Here is a 16,736-nt window from a genome sequence, read left to right as displayed (position 1 = left end):
TGCCTGACAACTACCAAGCACTGATGAAAGCAGTTAAGCCCTAAATACATGGAAATGCATACCATGTTCATGAATTGGAAGATGCCATATAGTGAGTATATTAATTCTCATTAATCTATTCATTTAATGCAACACCAATCAAAATCCCAGAAAGAATTTTTGTAGCTATAGACGAAGAGATTCTAATTTTTTTTTGATTTCTAAGACAAATAAGCAATTTTATTTTACAAATAAGTCATTTCCAAAAGGAATCAATTTCCCAAAATGTTAAGCAAATGGAAACCTCAAATGTAGAAGCTCAAGTGTTACCATGAGAAACAAGAGATACATAACACTTTTAAAACAAAAAAAAAAACTGTAACTCCAATGCATTTGTGTTGGAGTGCTCTTTCTTCCCAGTTCTTCACATTGAATTACAACCACTTAAAATCCAGATAAATTTCCACTTTTCTCTTAAAGCTTCCTCTGATTATGTTTGAAGAAATTCATTTCTCCCTCTTCCATCCTATCACAGAGGCCATCATATCACCAACCATGAATTAGGAAGGTAAACTCTCAAAGACAAGTGGTTTTCTTCTATCTTGTCCACTAGAGCTTAGAATATTGCCTGAAATAATGCTAAATAAGCATGTATTCATGTTACTGCTTGGGAGTAAAGAGAGTTGGTCATGGAGTTCTAAGAAGCAAATACATATCATTTACAAAGATTACTTTCACATCTTTAAGTGAAAAGGCAAAGTATCTAAAAGTTTACATTTGGGTAAAATAACAGAAGAAAATGTGGAATATATGCATTGAGTAGTGGTGGTCTGCTGTGGCTGGGGGCAGAGTTAACAGAGACTTACTTTCATGTACAACTTTTAGTATTCTGTGCATGTATTACCTATTTAAGTGTAGGAGGGCACCTATTACATTCAGCACTCAGTGTCGTGCATAAACAATGAATCTTAGAACACTGAAAAAATAAAATTAAATTTAAAAAATAAAAATAAAATAAAAGGCCAACCAATGAAGATAGCATTGGTGGTATTTTTGAAACAACAACATGTACCCCTGGGGATAAAAATATATGTTTATATAAAAAAATAAAAAATTAGATAATAAAAAAAAAAAAAGATGATTGCTGCTGTAACAGCTTGGGTTCCTGTGTGACTGTGAAATGCTGAGCACCCCTGTTGGTCTCTGTTGGATATCTAGTGTGATTAAGAAATAGACTGTAGTTATTTTAAGCTCCTGAGATTTGGGGGATGTTTTTGCCATGAAGTGTAGCCTGTCCTAATACAGATTCTTCTTGATGGGTTTTGAGAACTGAAAAGCCATACAATAGGGCAGTAAGTATGGAAGGGGGATGGAAGTAATTTAGATGCCAAAAACTATGATGCTAGGAGACAAGAACCAAAGAGAGTCAGCAGTGTGTGAAAATCTAATGACAGTAATGGGGACACAAAGTACACGGCAAAGTTGGGATCTCCCTGCCCCTCCTATCTCCCTGTCCATCAGAAGAGTGATACACTGTCAAAAGTACATACAAGTAGTTATATATACTGTGAAACATGTTTATTCTCCTTGTCAGTGTGAAAATAGTAATTTAAAAATCAGTATAGAAAATAGATACTTAGGAACACCAGTTCCCAAGGAATTTAGGATTTAGGAAAAAGAACCATATTGGGGGTGTTCAATACTCAGAGTGTTCAATACTCAGAAATGATGTTTCCCCATTCCCTCCCCATCACACATGTTCACATCCTCACATGCTTTCATGCACATATGTACACATATATATCTGTTTTTTTTTCCATTTTATTTTATTTCTTTTTAGTGTTCCAGGATACATCTTTTTTTTTTTTTTTTTTTTTTAAATCAACTCCACTTGAGACAAGTCATTACCCTCCTTGAAATATCACCTTCCCAATGAGGACTATCTGGATTCAGTATTTAAAACTTTTCCTTCCAACTCTTCTCCTTCCTTTTCCCCTACACTCCTGATCTTCTGACCAGTTGTGCTGACTCTCCCTATAGTACTTAGCATTTTCTATAGTTTACTTAATATGTTTGCTGTTATTGTTTCTCTCTCCCACACTAGAATGCAAGCACCACGAAGAAAGAAAATTGTTATCTGTTAGTGTTCACTGAGAACAGATACTGCTACATGAGAGTATTTGTTGAATTGTAGTACCTTCATGAAGGAAAAAAACAGGAAGACAGTCTGAATATTGATAGCTGCCTGGTGTTCAAAGAAGAGAGATTAATAATTCTGATGCAACTTTTGTGATCTCAACTACATTTTAAACCACAGCCTGATTCGCTTGCTCTCATTCCCTAGCTTTTAAAATAGCTCCAGGCAAGCAGAATTAAGCTTCTTTGTGAAATCTTCAATATGTCATATTTAAAGACTGAATTTTGGAGTTAACATACAAAGTGGAAAATGTCATGGAATTTAGAGACAAGCCTCTTCATTGTCACCTGTTAGGTGTGACTTTGGGCAAGTTACTTAGCCATGAAGTCTAAGTTTTTCCTATATGTAAAATTAGAATAAAACATACTGGGGCATTTACTGGGTGAGGTAAATACACACAAAGTTATGTGAAAATGCTTAATATACAGTAGGTACTGGTTTATATCTATTTCTTTCTTTTTCCCTCCCCTCACCATAAAACAACTTTTATTAAAAATTTTTAATGTTATTTTATGTATTTTCAACTTAACCTAATTTTGGTTTCCACTGATCTTCAATGAAGATTGTTTTAGTAATCCATGGTAAGCTAAAATTTCACCAGTATGTATGAAGAACCCATTTTATATAGCATTCACTAGGGTATGTATTTCTGGGGATTGTTGGGAAGATCTGAGTTTCTCTTGTGTAATTTACACAAGAGATTCTAATTTTTATATGAATCAAAGAAACATTCTGGCAAAAGCATTTTTAAAAAACTTGTAAAAAGTCTCAGTAAAGAAATAGAAGCTGTAAGGAAGAACCAGTGGAATTTGAGAAACTTAAAAAATGCAGTAATCACTATTAAAAATTCAGAGGATGGCTCAAAAGAAGAACAGAACAGAGGAGAGAATTCATGAACTTGATAGAACAATATAAATTATCCTATATAAACATCATAGACAAAATAGACAGGAAAAATAGGACTATTACAAAAGATCTAACATCAGAGTCCCAGAAGGAGAGTATAAAGGGTGAGGCTGAGAAAGTCCTCAGAAAAATAATGTCTGAAAATCCTGAGTTCAGCTAAAGACATAGACAATAGATTAAAGAAGCTGAGTTCTGAATAGGATAAACCCAAAGAAATACATTCAAGACACAATGTAGTAAAACTTCTGGAAACTAAAGGCAAAAAATTAAATTAAAAAAAAAAACAATAATGAAAGCAGCCAGAGGGAAAAAATGTATTAAATGCACATTGCGAAATGAAAGAAACCAATCTGAAAAAGCTATACGATTCCAGCTATATGACAGTGGAAAGAGCAAAGCTGTGAAGACAGTGGAAAGGCTGATGGTTTCCAGGATTTGAGGTGGTGGAGAGAGGGAGGGAAGAATAGGTGGGGAACAGGTGTCGTTAAAACAGTGAACTGCGCGTTTCTGATACCATAGTGATGGATCTGTCTGTTACCCATTTGTCATTTATCTGGTTGTACATTCATAAAGTGTGTAATCCAAAATGTGATCCTTAACGATAGACTTCAGTTAATAATAATAATAACAACTCATAACTGTAAGAAATGTACCAAACTAACGCAAGTTGTTAACAATGGAAATAACTGGGATGGGGGCGGGTGGGTGGTGGTGAGACAGGTAAGTAAGAACTTGTATTTGGCACTAAATTTTTCTATGAATGTAAAACTAGCCCCAAATAAAGTCCACTAAATTTTTCCGAAGATTTTATTTTTTTAAGAGGTTCCTTGGGATGCCTGGATGGCTCAGTTGGCTAAGCATCTGCCTTCAGCTCACGTCATGATCCCAGGGTCCTGGGATCGAGCCCCAGGAACCCTGCTTGGTTCCTTTGCTCAGCGGGGAGCTTCCTTCTCTCTCTCTCCTCTGCCCCTCCCCCCCTGCATGTTCCCTCTCACTTTTTCTCTGTCAAATAAATAAATAAAATCTTTCTGAAAAAAAGAAAAGATTTTATTTTTAAGTAATCTCTACACCTAATGTGCAGCTCAAACTTAAAATCCTGAGACCAAGGGTTGCATGATCTACAGACTGGGTCAGCAAGGTGTCCCTAAAGCCCACTAAATTTTTAAGTGATTTTTAAATCAAAACAGTCTCAAAAACTTGGAGAGTACTTGTCTGCAGTATACCTGGGATGGTTACAGTAAGTTCTCTACACAGAAGGGAAATGAAAGAACCAAAAGGAAGAAAGAATGTGGCAAGAGTGAAAATACAGGTAAATAGGATAGATTTTTTTTTTTAGAAGCCTCTCAAAGGGTGTCCCTTCCCTTTTACTCCCCCAGAGGAGGAGAAAAATGATCATCAGTGGCAAAGGGCAGCTGGAGAAGCAACATCCAGACCCAGTGGGAAGGGACACTGTATCTCCTCCTTGTGGTTTTGGACATTCTACACGTGGAGAGAAACTTTTCTAGGAACAGACTGTAGAGATGATCCCTGAAAGTATGGTCTTGATAGATTTTCTAAATTATGTTAGCTGGTTGAAGCAGACATTGTAACACTGTCTAATATCCCTCAGTACATAGAGCGAGAGATGTAACACAATTCTATTACAAGTGAGGAAGAGTAAAATGATGTAAAGGGAGGTGAAGTTGCCACACTTTTTTTGATCAGATAAAGTGTTGACACAATAGAGTAGTAAATTATATATCCACAATGAAAGTTCTTAAATAAAATGGACCAGTTTCTCCAAAAGTACAAACTACCACAATTCACCCAATAGGAGATAAGTAATTTGAATAATCTGAAAACTATTAAAGAAATCAAATTTATAACTTAAAAACTCCCAAAAAGAAATCTCCAGATTAGCTTTATTCAAAAATTATAGCAAATGCTTAAAAAATAATTATAAATAATATCCTACAATTTTTTTCACTAAATAAAAGAGAATACTCTCCAACACATTCTATGAAGCCCATATTACTATGATGGCAAAATCAGACAAGAGCAGCTCATACACGAAAACACTGCGGACAGACATTCTGGGTTAATGTGGATACAAAAGTCTTACCAGTGTATTAGCAAATAGAATCCCACAGTGTACACAAAGCATATACATTATGAGTATTGTGTTTATTTCAGAGAAGTAAAGCTGACCCAGTATTTGAAAATCAGTCAATGCTATCTGTCATATTAACAGGCTAACAAACAAAAATTCATCATAGAATACATTAATGCAGAAATAACATTCCAAAAATTTAAATTCATTTGTGATAAAAACTCTCTGCAACCTAGAACGGAAGAAATTTCCTCAAATTAGTAAAGAGCATCTACAAAAATCCTACATCTACCATCATAATTAGTGGTGAAAGATTGAGTTGTTTTCCCTTAATGTGAGTACAAGAGATCTCCATCATTCTGTGATAGCAATGGAAGTTCTAGCCAGGGCAGTAGGGCAAGAGAAGGAAACAAAAGCCATACAGATTGGGAAGGAAGAAATAAAACTATACCAATTTTCAGATGAAATGATCATAGAAAATTCCAAGGAATTTACACGCACAAACAAAAACATCCTAAGAAATTAATGAGCTTTAAGGTTCTCAAGATACAAGATCAACATACAAAAATCAACTATACTTTGACAACACCATCTACAGTTGCTAAAAAAAAAAAAAAAAAAAATACTTAGCTGTAAATCTTACAAAACACGTCCAAGACTTGTGTGCTCAAAACAACAAAGTGCTGTTGAGAGAAGTCCAAGAATATATAAGTCAGAGGAGAGGCATACTGAGCCCATGAATGGAAAGACTCAACATAGGAATGCTGCCAGTTCTCTCTAGGTTCAATACAGGTTTTGGGGTGCCTGAGTGGCTCAATGGGTTAAAGCCTCTGCCTTCGGCTCAGGTCATGATCTCAGGGTCCTGAGATCAAGCCCCGCATCGGGCTCTCTGCTCGGCAGGGAACATGCTTCCCCTCTCTCTCTGCCTGCCTCTCTGCCTATTTGTGATCTCTGTCTGTCAAATAAATAAATAAATAAAATATTTTTATAAATAAATAAATACAGGTTTAATGCTGCCTCTCTCAAAATGCTAGTACTATAACGCTTTGTTACAGATATAAACAATATTATTCTAAAATTTATACGGGAAGAGGACCTGTGTACATTTATTCACAGATGACATGATCATACATGAAAAAGCCCCCTTTGTAATAGCATGGAAAAGAAAAAAATGCTTAGGAATAAACTTAACCATGGAGGCAAATAATTTGTACACTGTAAGCTACAGAACATTGGAGAAGGAAATCCAGAGGATGCCAATAAATGGAATAACATCCCATATTCATGTATTAGAAGAATTAATATTGTTAAGATGTCCATATTACCCAAAATGAGCCACAGTTTCAGTGCAGGTCTTATCAAAGTCTCAGAGACACTTTTGCAGAAATAGGAAAATTTATCCCAAAAGGCATATGGACTCTCAAGGGATCCAAATGGCCCAAACAGTATTGAAAAGAAGAACAGAGTTTGGGGTGGGGGGGTCTCACACTTAGAAAGCTAAGTGTGGTACTGACATACAGACAGTTATATATACCAATGAAATGCCCAGAAATTAACCCTCACTTATACAATCAACTGATTTTCAACAAGGATACCAAGACTATTCAGTAAGAAAAGGATGGTACAGATGGGGTTGGGAAAACTGGACGGCTACATGCAAAAGAATGAAACTGGACCACTTTCTTAGACCATACACAAAAATAAATTCAAGATGGGTTTAAGACCTAAATGTGAGACCTGAAACCATAAAAACCCTAAGAAAATACAGGCAGTAATCTCTTGGACATCACCCTCTGCAACATATTTATGGACATGTCTCCTCAGGGAAGAGAAACAAAGCAAGCATAAACTATTGGGAGTAGACCAAAATTTTTTAAAACTTGCACGACAAAGGTAACTATCAACAAAATGAAAAGGCAACGTGCCGAATGGGACAAGATACTTGCAAATACTATATCCAGTTAGGGTTAATGTCCAAAATATATAAAGAACTCATGCAACTCAACACCAAAAAGCCAAATAATCTGACTTTAAAATGGGCAGAGGACCTGAATAGACACTTTTTTTTTCCCAAAGAAGACACACAGATGGCCAACAGACACATGAAAAGATGCTCAATATCACTCATCATCAGGGAAATGCAAGTCAAAATCACAGTGAGTTCCCACCTCACACCTGTCAGAATGATTATTATCAAAAAGGCAAGAAATACGTGTGGACAAGGATAGGGAGAGAAGGGAACCCAGATCCACCATGGTGGGAATGCAGACTGGTGCAGCCACTATGGAAACCAATGCAGAGCTTTCTCCAAAATTTAAAAATAGAAGTACCATGTGATCCAGTAATTCCACTGCTGGGTATTGACCCAAAGAAAGTGAAAATACTGAAAAGGTATCTGCACTCCTCTGTTTATTGCAGCATTATTTACGGTAGCCAAGACATGGAAGCAGCACAAGTGTCCCCCAGTATGAAGGGATAAAGAAGACGTGAGTATAAATATCTCTGAATAAAAACAGAGAACACACTGGTGGTTGGCAGAAGGGAGAAGTGTGGTGGGACGGATAAAGTGGATGAAGGGGACCAAGAAATACAAACTCCCAGTTACACGCAGCCATGAGTCATTGAACACTACATCAGAAACTAGTGATGTGTTAGATGTTGACTCATTGAATTTAAGTTAAAAAAATAATAAAAAATAAAAACTCCCAGTTATAAATAACTCATGCAGATGAAAAGTGCAACATAGGGAATATAGTCAATAATTTTGTAATAGTAAATTACAAGTAGGCTAGGAAAACTAAATTCATACCGTACCTGCAAAGCTTCCATAAAACCTGCAACTATTCCCTGGAAATTAAAGCACTCTGTTGCCAAAATTTTACATTGAAAATATGCATGTATGTGAAAATAGTGAACAAACTCGCCCGTATGTAAGCAGACCCCCCAGTGGGTACTGAAACCACACATAGTACCAAACTCGCCCGTATGTAAGCAGACCCCCCAGTGGGTACTGAAACCACACATAGTACCAAACCTTATATACATAAATACATTTTCCTATTCATACACACCTGTGAAGAAGTCTGCTTTATAAATTAGGAACGGTAAGGGATGAACAACAATAACAATAACAAATTTGACCAGTTTGAACAATACACTGTAATAAAAGTTAGGTGAATGTGGTCTCTCTCTCTCTCCCAAAACATCTTCTTGTCCCATCCCTTCCCTTCATCTTGTGATACGGGGGGGGTGCTGAAGTGTCCGCGGGATGAGATGACACGAGCTGAATGCTGTAGGCCCTAGGCTCGGGGCCTGGGGGCCTCCTGAGCATCTGTCAGGCATCCTGAGCACCTGTCAGGCAGAGGTCACCTGCTCGGGAGCCTGGTTGGCCGCAGATGGCTGAGACCCTGGACTGGGGAGAGGGGACGCCGTAGAAGCATCAGGGCCCAGACAGGCTCGCTATAATGGAGACACTGCGGTGGTGAGACAGGGCAGGAACCCAGACGCACCTCCAGAGCAGAACCGACCTGTAGATCTAAGCGCACGCCGGAACACCACTCGGAGCGAGGGAGGCGTCTCAGCCCTGCCCGCTGTGCAGGAGCAGGGACTCCGTGTGCGCGTGCTTCATGCCAGCTGAGCAGTCCCCAGCGGTGGACTTGTACCCATGCATGTGACGCCAAGTACAAGAAGGGGGCAGGGGCGTCCCAGGGGGAGGACAGTGCCAGTCACACGGGCAGTGCCTTCCATTTCATCCTCGTCTCTCTATCTGACACAAAACTGGCTGCCTCATGGGCAGTAGACCTGGGGATTCATGGTGGGTTATTCCTCTATGATAGAAAAGCTTCAGTCACTAAACTTTTAAACCAGTAAGATAAATGGTCATCAAAATTTTGGAGACTCCGAGCAGAGCAGAATTTGCAGGTAAGGTCTGGCACCACTAGAGGCCACACTGGAGCCTTCCCGACTAAACCACACGTACACCTCACACAGCCTCCGGCCCAGCCCCTGGCCCCAAAGCCGGCAGCAAAGAACCCCTACCCAGATTAACCGGGGTGCAGGGGCACAGCGTTTCTGAGCAGGGAGCGCCTGAGCAGAGAGGCACCGACCCCTTCACCTTCTGCAGGAAACATTTTCTCTTGCAGAGACTCGGTCTCTAATTAACGTGAAGGAAGAGCTAACGAAACGTTGTTTTACGCGCCATCGTATAGAAGAAGAGAAAATATTTCCAGCTATGTTTATGTTTACATAAGCATATATTACAGATAGTTTACAGCTTACTAATTACACCGAGCCCTGGACTGGATGCTCCAGTGCAGGTTCCTGCTCTACCCTGATTCCCGAGTGCTCGGAGCAGACACAGTCGCAAGCTGCTGTTCCTCAAGAGCCCATGGAGGCTGTGTTGTCTGTCACAGGCTTTGAGGAGCAGAGTTTTCCTGTGAGCACCAAATCCCCCAGCGCCACCAGTTAACCTGAGGACCCGCTAAGGGACCAGAGACCATGCCGGCCCCGCAGTGCTTTCCATGAGGAGAGACACGGCGCCGTCTGTCTGACCGGGGCTCGTTCTCCCTTTGCCATGTCACACGCCGACAGGGTGGGAGCCAAGCTCTCCCAGGTGGCACCTTAACGGGGTTGGCTTCGTCTCCACTGTGTGAGGACAGAGATGCGGGTCCAGAACTGATGTAGAACTTGATCTCGAGGTTCTGTTCAAACATGTTCTCAACCGGATCTGTCTAGAAAAAAAACGAAAAGCAGGAGCTCAGTGTTTAGAGTTCATGGTTCTTAATGTCCACTGTGAACATTACAGTATTTCTCAGTAAGCGGCTGTAATTCTAGCATTTTTGTTAGACATGTTTGAACACATGAGGCTGCTGCCATCACGCCGCCGCCAGGAGCGATCTGCTCCCACCACGGCACCGAGCGCTGCTCCACATGCTCCCGCCTGCCCTTCCCCTGGGAAACACCAGGACAGGGACCTGGGGGGCTCAGCCCGTGGGGCGTCTGCCTTCCACTGGGGTCGTGATCTCGGGTTCCTGGGATCCAGTCCCGCATCCGGCTTCCTGCTCAGTGGGGAGCCTGCTTCTCCATCTCCCTCTGCCCTTCCCTGCTCGTGTGCACTCTCTCTCAAATAAGTAAAATCTTTAAAAGGAAGGAAGAAAGAGAAAAGAAAGTGCTAAGAAGTCGAAAGAAAAGTGGATTCCATCCAGAGTGGGTAACCGAAACGTGGACTAGAAACTAAAGAGAATTCTGCCCACGGGTATCTATTGCAGGTGTCCCACTCAGGCATACGGATGTTTTGAATTAAAGGCACCTGAGAAAGAGTCAGTGCGCGCAGGACAGTCTGACCTTCCTTTGTCCTGAAAGCAGGCAATCTTCTCCCTGTGAAAGGTGCCCTCCCTGTCCCAGGAGAAGGGAGGACATTCCTGTCACCAGAGAGGGGACATCTGGGGCCAGGAAGGTGGTGCAAACAAGCCTCGTCACACTAGCCCGTGTCTTCCTGGTTACTTCTTCCCCGTTCACTGCCTATAGCTCCAGCCCCTTATCATGAACATGTTCTTGGGCAACAAACCACAAGCTCTTCAGTCGGGCCGAGTAATTAGAAGCAGAAATCATTGACGATACGCAAAGCAACGCTCTCTGCTAGTAAATTACTCCTGAACTTGTTTTCCGTTCAGGGCCGCTTCAGATACATGGCTTAAATCCCCAAATGTCCTGGTTTTTTCATTTCTCAAGTTGGAGACAGTGTCTTCTGCCATTAATTTGTGTGACCCTTTTTGTGAAATAGGACGCACTATTCACGTAGTACTTGATGGGTGCCTTTTTGGCGTGGAGAATTCAGAAATCTGCTTGTGAATTAGTTCCTATTCATTAATCTCGTTTTCTCTGTGGCTAATAGTGAAGAAATCAGCAAGGCTCCCAACAACGTCCTTGGGCTTGTTGCTGAAGACTGGAACTCAAAGCCTGGCAACGCCTGGCAGGGCCCCTCGTGCGCCGTGCTCATCCGGCGGTCATCACAGGGCACACAGGAAACTCAGGGCCTCCCGCCTCGCTCTCCGCCGGCCCTGCATCCCCCCTCCCAGCCTCTGATCTTCACCGCAGGTCTTCACCCTCTGTCTCGCCGGCCATTCTGTCCACACTGGTTTTCTCTTTGTTCAGAGAATTGTGTTATCAGCGTGAGATGCAGCAAATACAGGGCAAGGGCCTGAGTCACAGAATGTTAATCACTGCGATGCACACATCCTGGAGCATGCCGCTGGACATCCTGTAAGAACCTATTTTACAGTCCCTGCTCCCCTCCCCCAGGGGAGTCCCAGAAATCAGCTGCAGGTGTGAAGGCCAAGAAAAACAAGGCTGTACCCACCTCGAGTCTAGCCCTGACTTAAGTACAGCCATCTTGGCAAAGCAAAAGCTGGCACCTTGCACTGTAAGAGTGGGTTAGCATAAGAATGGCCATCCTGAAGGCCGAGAAGCCATTTTACTGAGCGTCCCTAACCAGCCCACAGGGCACACGTAACTTGAGATGAGAGAAAGTAGCTAAAACCTGAAAAAACAACTTAATCATATACCACCAGGGAGGTTAGGTAATGGTGCCATAGGGACCAAATGTTAAAGAAAAACAAATAGTTAACTTGCAGAGATCACAATCCTGCAAGACAGGAGTCTCCCTTGGTTTGCAAATGTCCTGGTGATTAACAAAAAGGGCTATCTTCAATGGCCCAATTTCCAGTGACAAAGGGCTCAGTTCCTCAAGGCCTAAGGTTGCACCATAAAACGGAAGGAGGCTGAGGCAGAAGGAAATGTAAATAAAGTTAAATTTCCTCTAAACCTAAATCTCGCTTAACAGCCAGGATGACGCCAGGGTGACGCTGGTGTGGCAAAAGGTTAAACAAAGTTAAACTGTCAAAGTGGGGTGCATATGTATGTAGCTATGAAGAAGTGCCTTGAAAATGCTATATAAACCCTTGGCTTTGAGTGCTCGGGGTCCTTGTTGAAACCCGCTGCGCCGGGTGGATACTTGGACCCCAGCTAGCTGGAAATAAACCTCGCTGTGTGACTTGCATTATCGAGAGTGTTCTCTGTCTAATTGAGGGGTGGTCGACTCCGTACCCTAACAATCCGAAATGGGACGCTGGCGGCCGGGAGCCACTCCTGTGACCCAGTCACAACCTCCCTCCTCCCTAAAGGAAACCCTCTTGGGCACAGTAGTCACCTCTTTGCATTTGTTTAGAAGTTTGCCACATTAAGTATGCATCCCTAAACCCTGCAGAGGGTCAGTGCCTGTCTGGAGACCTCTGACCCTAATTTAAATGCTTGACTTTCTGCGAGGACTGCAGAGGCCTCGGTTTCAAAAGTCATCCATCCCGAATAATCATACTTCCAGCTGCAGCACACAGCGAGCATGCCACACGAGCAGGAATTAGACTGTCCCCCACTCCCCCCACCGGCGTCAGGGTTAGGGCTTCTCTTTCAGAAAGCCCTGGGTAGCCTAGACACCTGACCGCTTGGGTGACCCCGCTTCTCCCTCCCCACACCCTAATTCCTAGGCTTGTGCTTTAAATTTGCCAGTAAAAAGTGGCTCTGGGCACATGCGTGTTCTCCGGGGCTGTCAGTGATCAGTCTCAGTCCCCAGAGGTCCCTGGAGATTGGTGCGGAGATGAGTCTCGCAGTCCCAGCGAGAACCACGGAGGCCAGTCCGACCAGCACTGGCAGCGGGAAGTGACCGCGGGCTCTGCTAGTGGTGCTGCCGGCTGAGTTGCCCCAGGCCTGCAGAGCAGAGGGCACCCCTGCCAATGAGCTGAGGGGGGCTGTAGTCTCATTTGTTCCCGGCCTGTGCTCCTGGGTGCCTGGCTTTCTCACTCAATGTCGTGGGGTTTTTAAACTTTAATTCAATTCAGTCACTTAACATACAGTGCGTTATTAGAGTTCCTTGACTCACTGATGCCCATTCCATCATGGGCCCCCTCAAGCCGGTCACCTAGTGACCCATCCCTCGACACCAGGTGGCAAGACTCGTCCGTGCGGTGCACACCACAGTGGCTCAGTCGTCTGTGCTGCTCAGCTGGAATTCATCGTATGACAAGACCCCACCATTCCTCTACTCACTGCCCAGCCGCCGAGCGTCTGGGTTTGTCAGTCGTGAAGCTCCTGTACTTTTGGACAGAGGAGCAAGGCCACCGCAGCATAAGGTAGGGCACCCAGCAGCCTCAGGCCCCCACGGGCCCCCCAGCGCTTGCCGGCCGAGCATTTATGAGCCCTGCAGTCTCGTGCCTCAGGGGGTCTAGCATTTTTTCACGTGTTTATTGTCTTTGGATTTCTGCTTCTGTGAATTGCCTGGGAAGTGTCCTGCCCCTCCCGTGCTGAGCGGATGACTTTCTCTCTCTGGCGCAGGCTCTTCCCAGACTTGGCACACAAGCCTTCGCCTGTTGTCCAGGAGCAAGTGTCTTTGTCCACTCTGAGCCTTGTGTTTCTGTCGTCCGCCTTTGTACCTTTTTCTCTAGATATTGTTCTGTTCCATTGGTCTGTGTGTCTGCGCGTTTGCCAGTACCCTACTGTTTCAACTACCGTGGTTCTTTTTCAAGATCTTTTTGATTTAAGAGAGAGAGAAGGAGCTGTGGGGAGGGGCAGAGGGAGAGGGAGAAGCTACTCCCCGCTGAGCAGGGAGCCCGATGCGGGGCTCGATCCCAGGACCCTGAGATCATGACCTGAGCCGAAGGCAGAGGCTTAACCCACTGAGCCCACCAGGTGCCCCGCATTACTGTCGTTCTTTAACATCTTGACATTTCATAGAGCAAGCTCAGCCAATTTCATCTTCAAAAACATTCTTTCTTGCTTGGTCTTTTGCGTTTCCATGTACATTTCGAGTTCCATGGGGGGGGAATTGGGATTTTTATCAGGATTTTATTGAATCTTGATATAGTCTTTTGAATCTTCAATCTTGATAGAATGTTGGTTGAACTGATACATGATCAGTTAAGGGGAATTGAGATCTTTACAGTGTCAAGTCTCAGTCTAGGACTATAGCACTGCCCTATTTCATTCAGGCCTTTGCAGATGCCCTTCCTTTCAATTTTATAATATTCCTTCCCAAGGGTCTTGTAGCTACTATTAGAGTAATTTCTAAATACTCGATTTCTTATGCTATTGTTAATGATGTCTGTTTTTAAAAAGGGTAATTACATATTTCTCAACTGATATAGAAATCCATTCAATTTCTGCATATCAACATGGTAGTCGCAGTATATTCTATACTTAAAATTTATTCCACATACTGACTTTTGTATATTGATTTCTGTATTTCTCTATATGTATATATATTAGCAAATCAACCATCTTGCTAAACTTTTTTTACTAATTCTAATAATACATTGAAAAGTCCCTCCATATTACATCGAATAGAAATAGTCACAACTGGCATCTTTATCTTGTTCCTAAATGCTGCTGGGTGGCTTAGTGGGTTAAGCCTCTGCCTTCGGCTCAGGTCATGAACCCAGGGTCCTGGGATCGAGGCCAGCATCGGGTTCTCTGCTCCGCAGGGAGCCTGCTTCCTCCTCTCTCTCTGCCTGCTTCTCTGCCTACTTGTGATCTCTCTGTCAAATAAATAAACAAAATCTTTTTTAAAAAAGAAGATATTGAATTTTATCAGATATTTTTATGATTTTATTGAAATCAGACCTTTTTTTTTTAATCTGTTAATATGCTATGCTGATTCATTTTCTGGTGTTGAACTTTGCCTTACTGGGTTGGCACCAAATCAGCCAGATTGTGGTTTTTGGCTTTTAGTTTTTTATGTATATAACTGGATTCAGTTCAGCAATTTTTCAAAATAATTTTTCGTGTTCAGCATCATGGGAATTTCCATTGTCTAGCTAGGCTCATTCAAAAGGTCAGATTTGGTGTTTCACAAAGATGTTCCACCTTTGGGCAATAACAATGAAACATACTGAAAACAACGTCTGTTATCTTTGATTCGCTCCAAGGAATACCATTGCCATCAGCACAGGCGAAACCATGCATGTCCTTGTTAAAATTCAGAACTATAGCTTGAAAATGCGTCTGTATTTTCAGCCAAAATGCCGGGTTGTATACAAGTTTCTTTAATAACCATGGGAGCATCCTTATTATAGGCTTACCCTCAACAATTGTTTAAATCTGTAGTTAAAACTTAAGGCTATGTTCTCAATTAAAACAAAAACCTGTATTTTCCACAGCAGATGTAAAATACTAATTAGGGGCGCCTGGGTGGCTCAGTGGGTTAAAGCCTCTGCTTTCGGCTCAGGTCATGATCCCAGGGTCCTGGGATAGAGCCCTGCATCTGGCTCTCTGCTCAGCGGGGAGCCTGCTTCCTCCTCTCTTTCTACCTGCTTCTCTGCCTACTTGTGATCGCTCTCTGTCAAATAAATAAATAAAATTTAAAAAATAAAATAAAATACTAATTAAAAAAGAATTCTTTTCACTGTAGTAAGATTAGACTGTAATCTTTCCTTCTAATAGTGTCCTCACGAAGTTACATTAGCCACTGAGAGTGATCTGGGCGTGTTTTAGTTAACTAGGGCTGCCAGAACAAAGTACTGTGTCTTGGGGGACAAGAGGAAGGTCAGCACAGTGGGGTTCTGATGAGAGCCTCTCCCTGGTTTACAGGTGGCCCCATTCTCACTGCATTCTCACTGGGGAGTGGGTAGGGTAGTTAGAGGGGAGGGAAGGAGGGAGAGAAGCCCTCCAAGCTCATCAGAGTAGAGCCCCCAACCTTATTATCTCATTTAACCTTAATAATCTTGTAAAAACCCCATCTCCAAATGCAGTCACATTGAGCATCAAGGTTTCAACATAAGAATTGGGTTGGGGGGTGGGGGAACACAACTTGTTTTATAGTTACTGTCCCCGGTCCCCCAAAATTCACATCCTCACACACACAATTCTTGCATTTCACCCCAGCATCCCTGGAAGCCTTTGCTCAGCACCACCTCTAAGTCAGAAGTCCGAGGTCCTGTCTCAGAATCACCTAAATCAGGTCTGGGAGGGATTGGAAGTAGATTCGTCCCAAGGCAAGATCCTCTCCAGCGGGGAATCTTTGAAAGTACACGTTACTGCTTCCAAAATACACTGGTGGGACAGGCCCAGGGGGAGACCTTGCCACTCCAAAAGGGGAGAAACAGGGAAGAAGGAAGGAGTGGCAGGTCCCGAGCAAGTCCAAACAGGCAGATACCAGCCCATCTTAAGGCTGGAGGATCAACCTGTTTGGCTCCCTGTCCTCCCATCCAGGCCCACCGAGGTGCCAGCCTCCCTTCCCAGGCCCACCTGGTGCTCTGTAGCTTTTCTGCCCTCTGAAACCAAGGACAGACGCAGCCTTGTCCCTGAGCTTGCGGTGAGAGGGTCAGCCCTTATGGTCTCTTTGCTTGTTTGTTTTTAAAGATTTTATTTATTTATTTATTTATTTATTTATTTGAGAAAGAAACAAAAATAGTGACAGAGAGCTCGAGCCGGGGAGAAGAGGGAGAAGCAGCCTTCCCACTGAGCAGGGAGCCCGACTCCGGTCTCAATCCCAGGACCCTGAAATCAAGACCTGAGCCG

General features: G+C 42.8%; 1 protein-coding gene and 1 pseudogene across 1 annotated transcript in view; both read right to left on the bottom strand.

Annotated features, from left to right (window-relative positions):
- Positions 1-16,736, bottom strand: part of LOC101682921 (serine/threonine-protein kinase MRCK alpha-like) — a 53,575-nt gene that overhangs the window by 23,207 nt on the left and 13,632 nt on the right. Inside the window, exon 4 of the mRNA XM_045089636.1 lies at positions 9,791-9,901. Within this exon, the coding sequence (XP_044945571.1) occupies positions 9,791-9,901 (111 nt within the window). The remainder of the gene's footprint in view (positions 1-9,790; positions 9,902-16,736) is intronic.
- LOC123387145 lies at positions 4,421-4,625 on the bottom strand (annotated as a pseudogene).

The sequence above is a fragment of the Mustela putorius genome, unplaced genomic scaffold (assembly GCF_011764305.1).
Source record: "Mustela putorius furo isolate JIRA1106 unplaced genomic scaffold, ASM1176430v1.1 tig00003845_pilon_pilon_pilon, whole genome shotgun sequence".
NCBI classification, from domain to species: Eukaryota; Metazoa; Chordata; class Mammalia; order Carnivora; family Mustelidae; genus Mustela; species Mustela putorius.
This window is presented reverse-complemented; position numbering and strand designations above follow the sequence as displayed.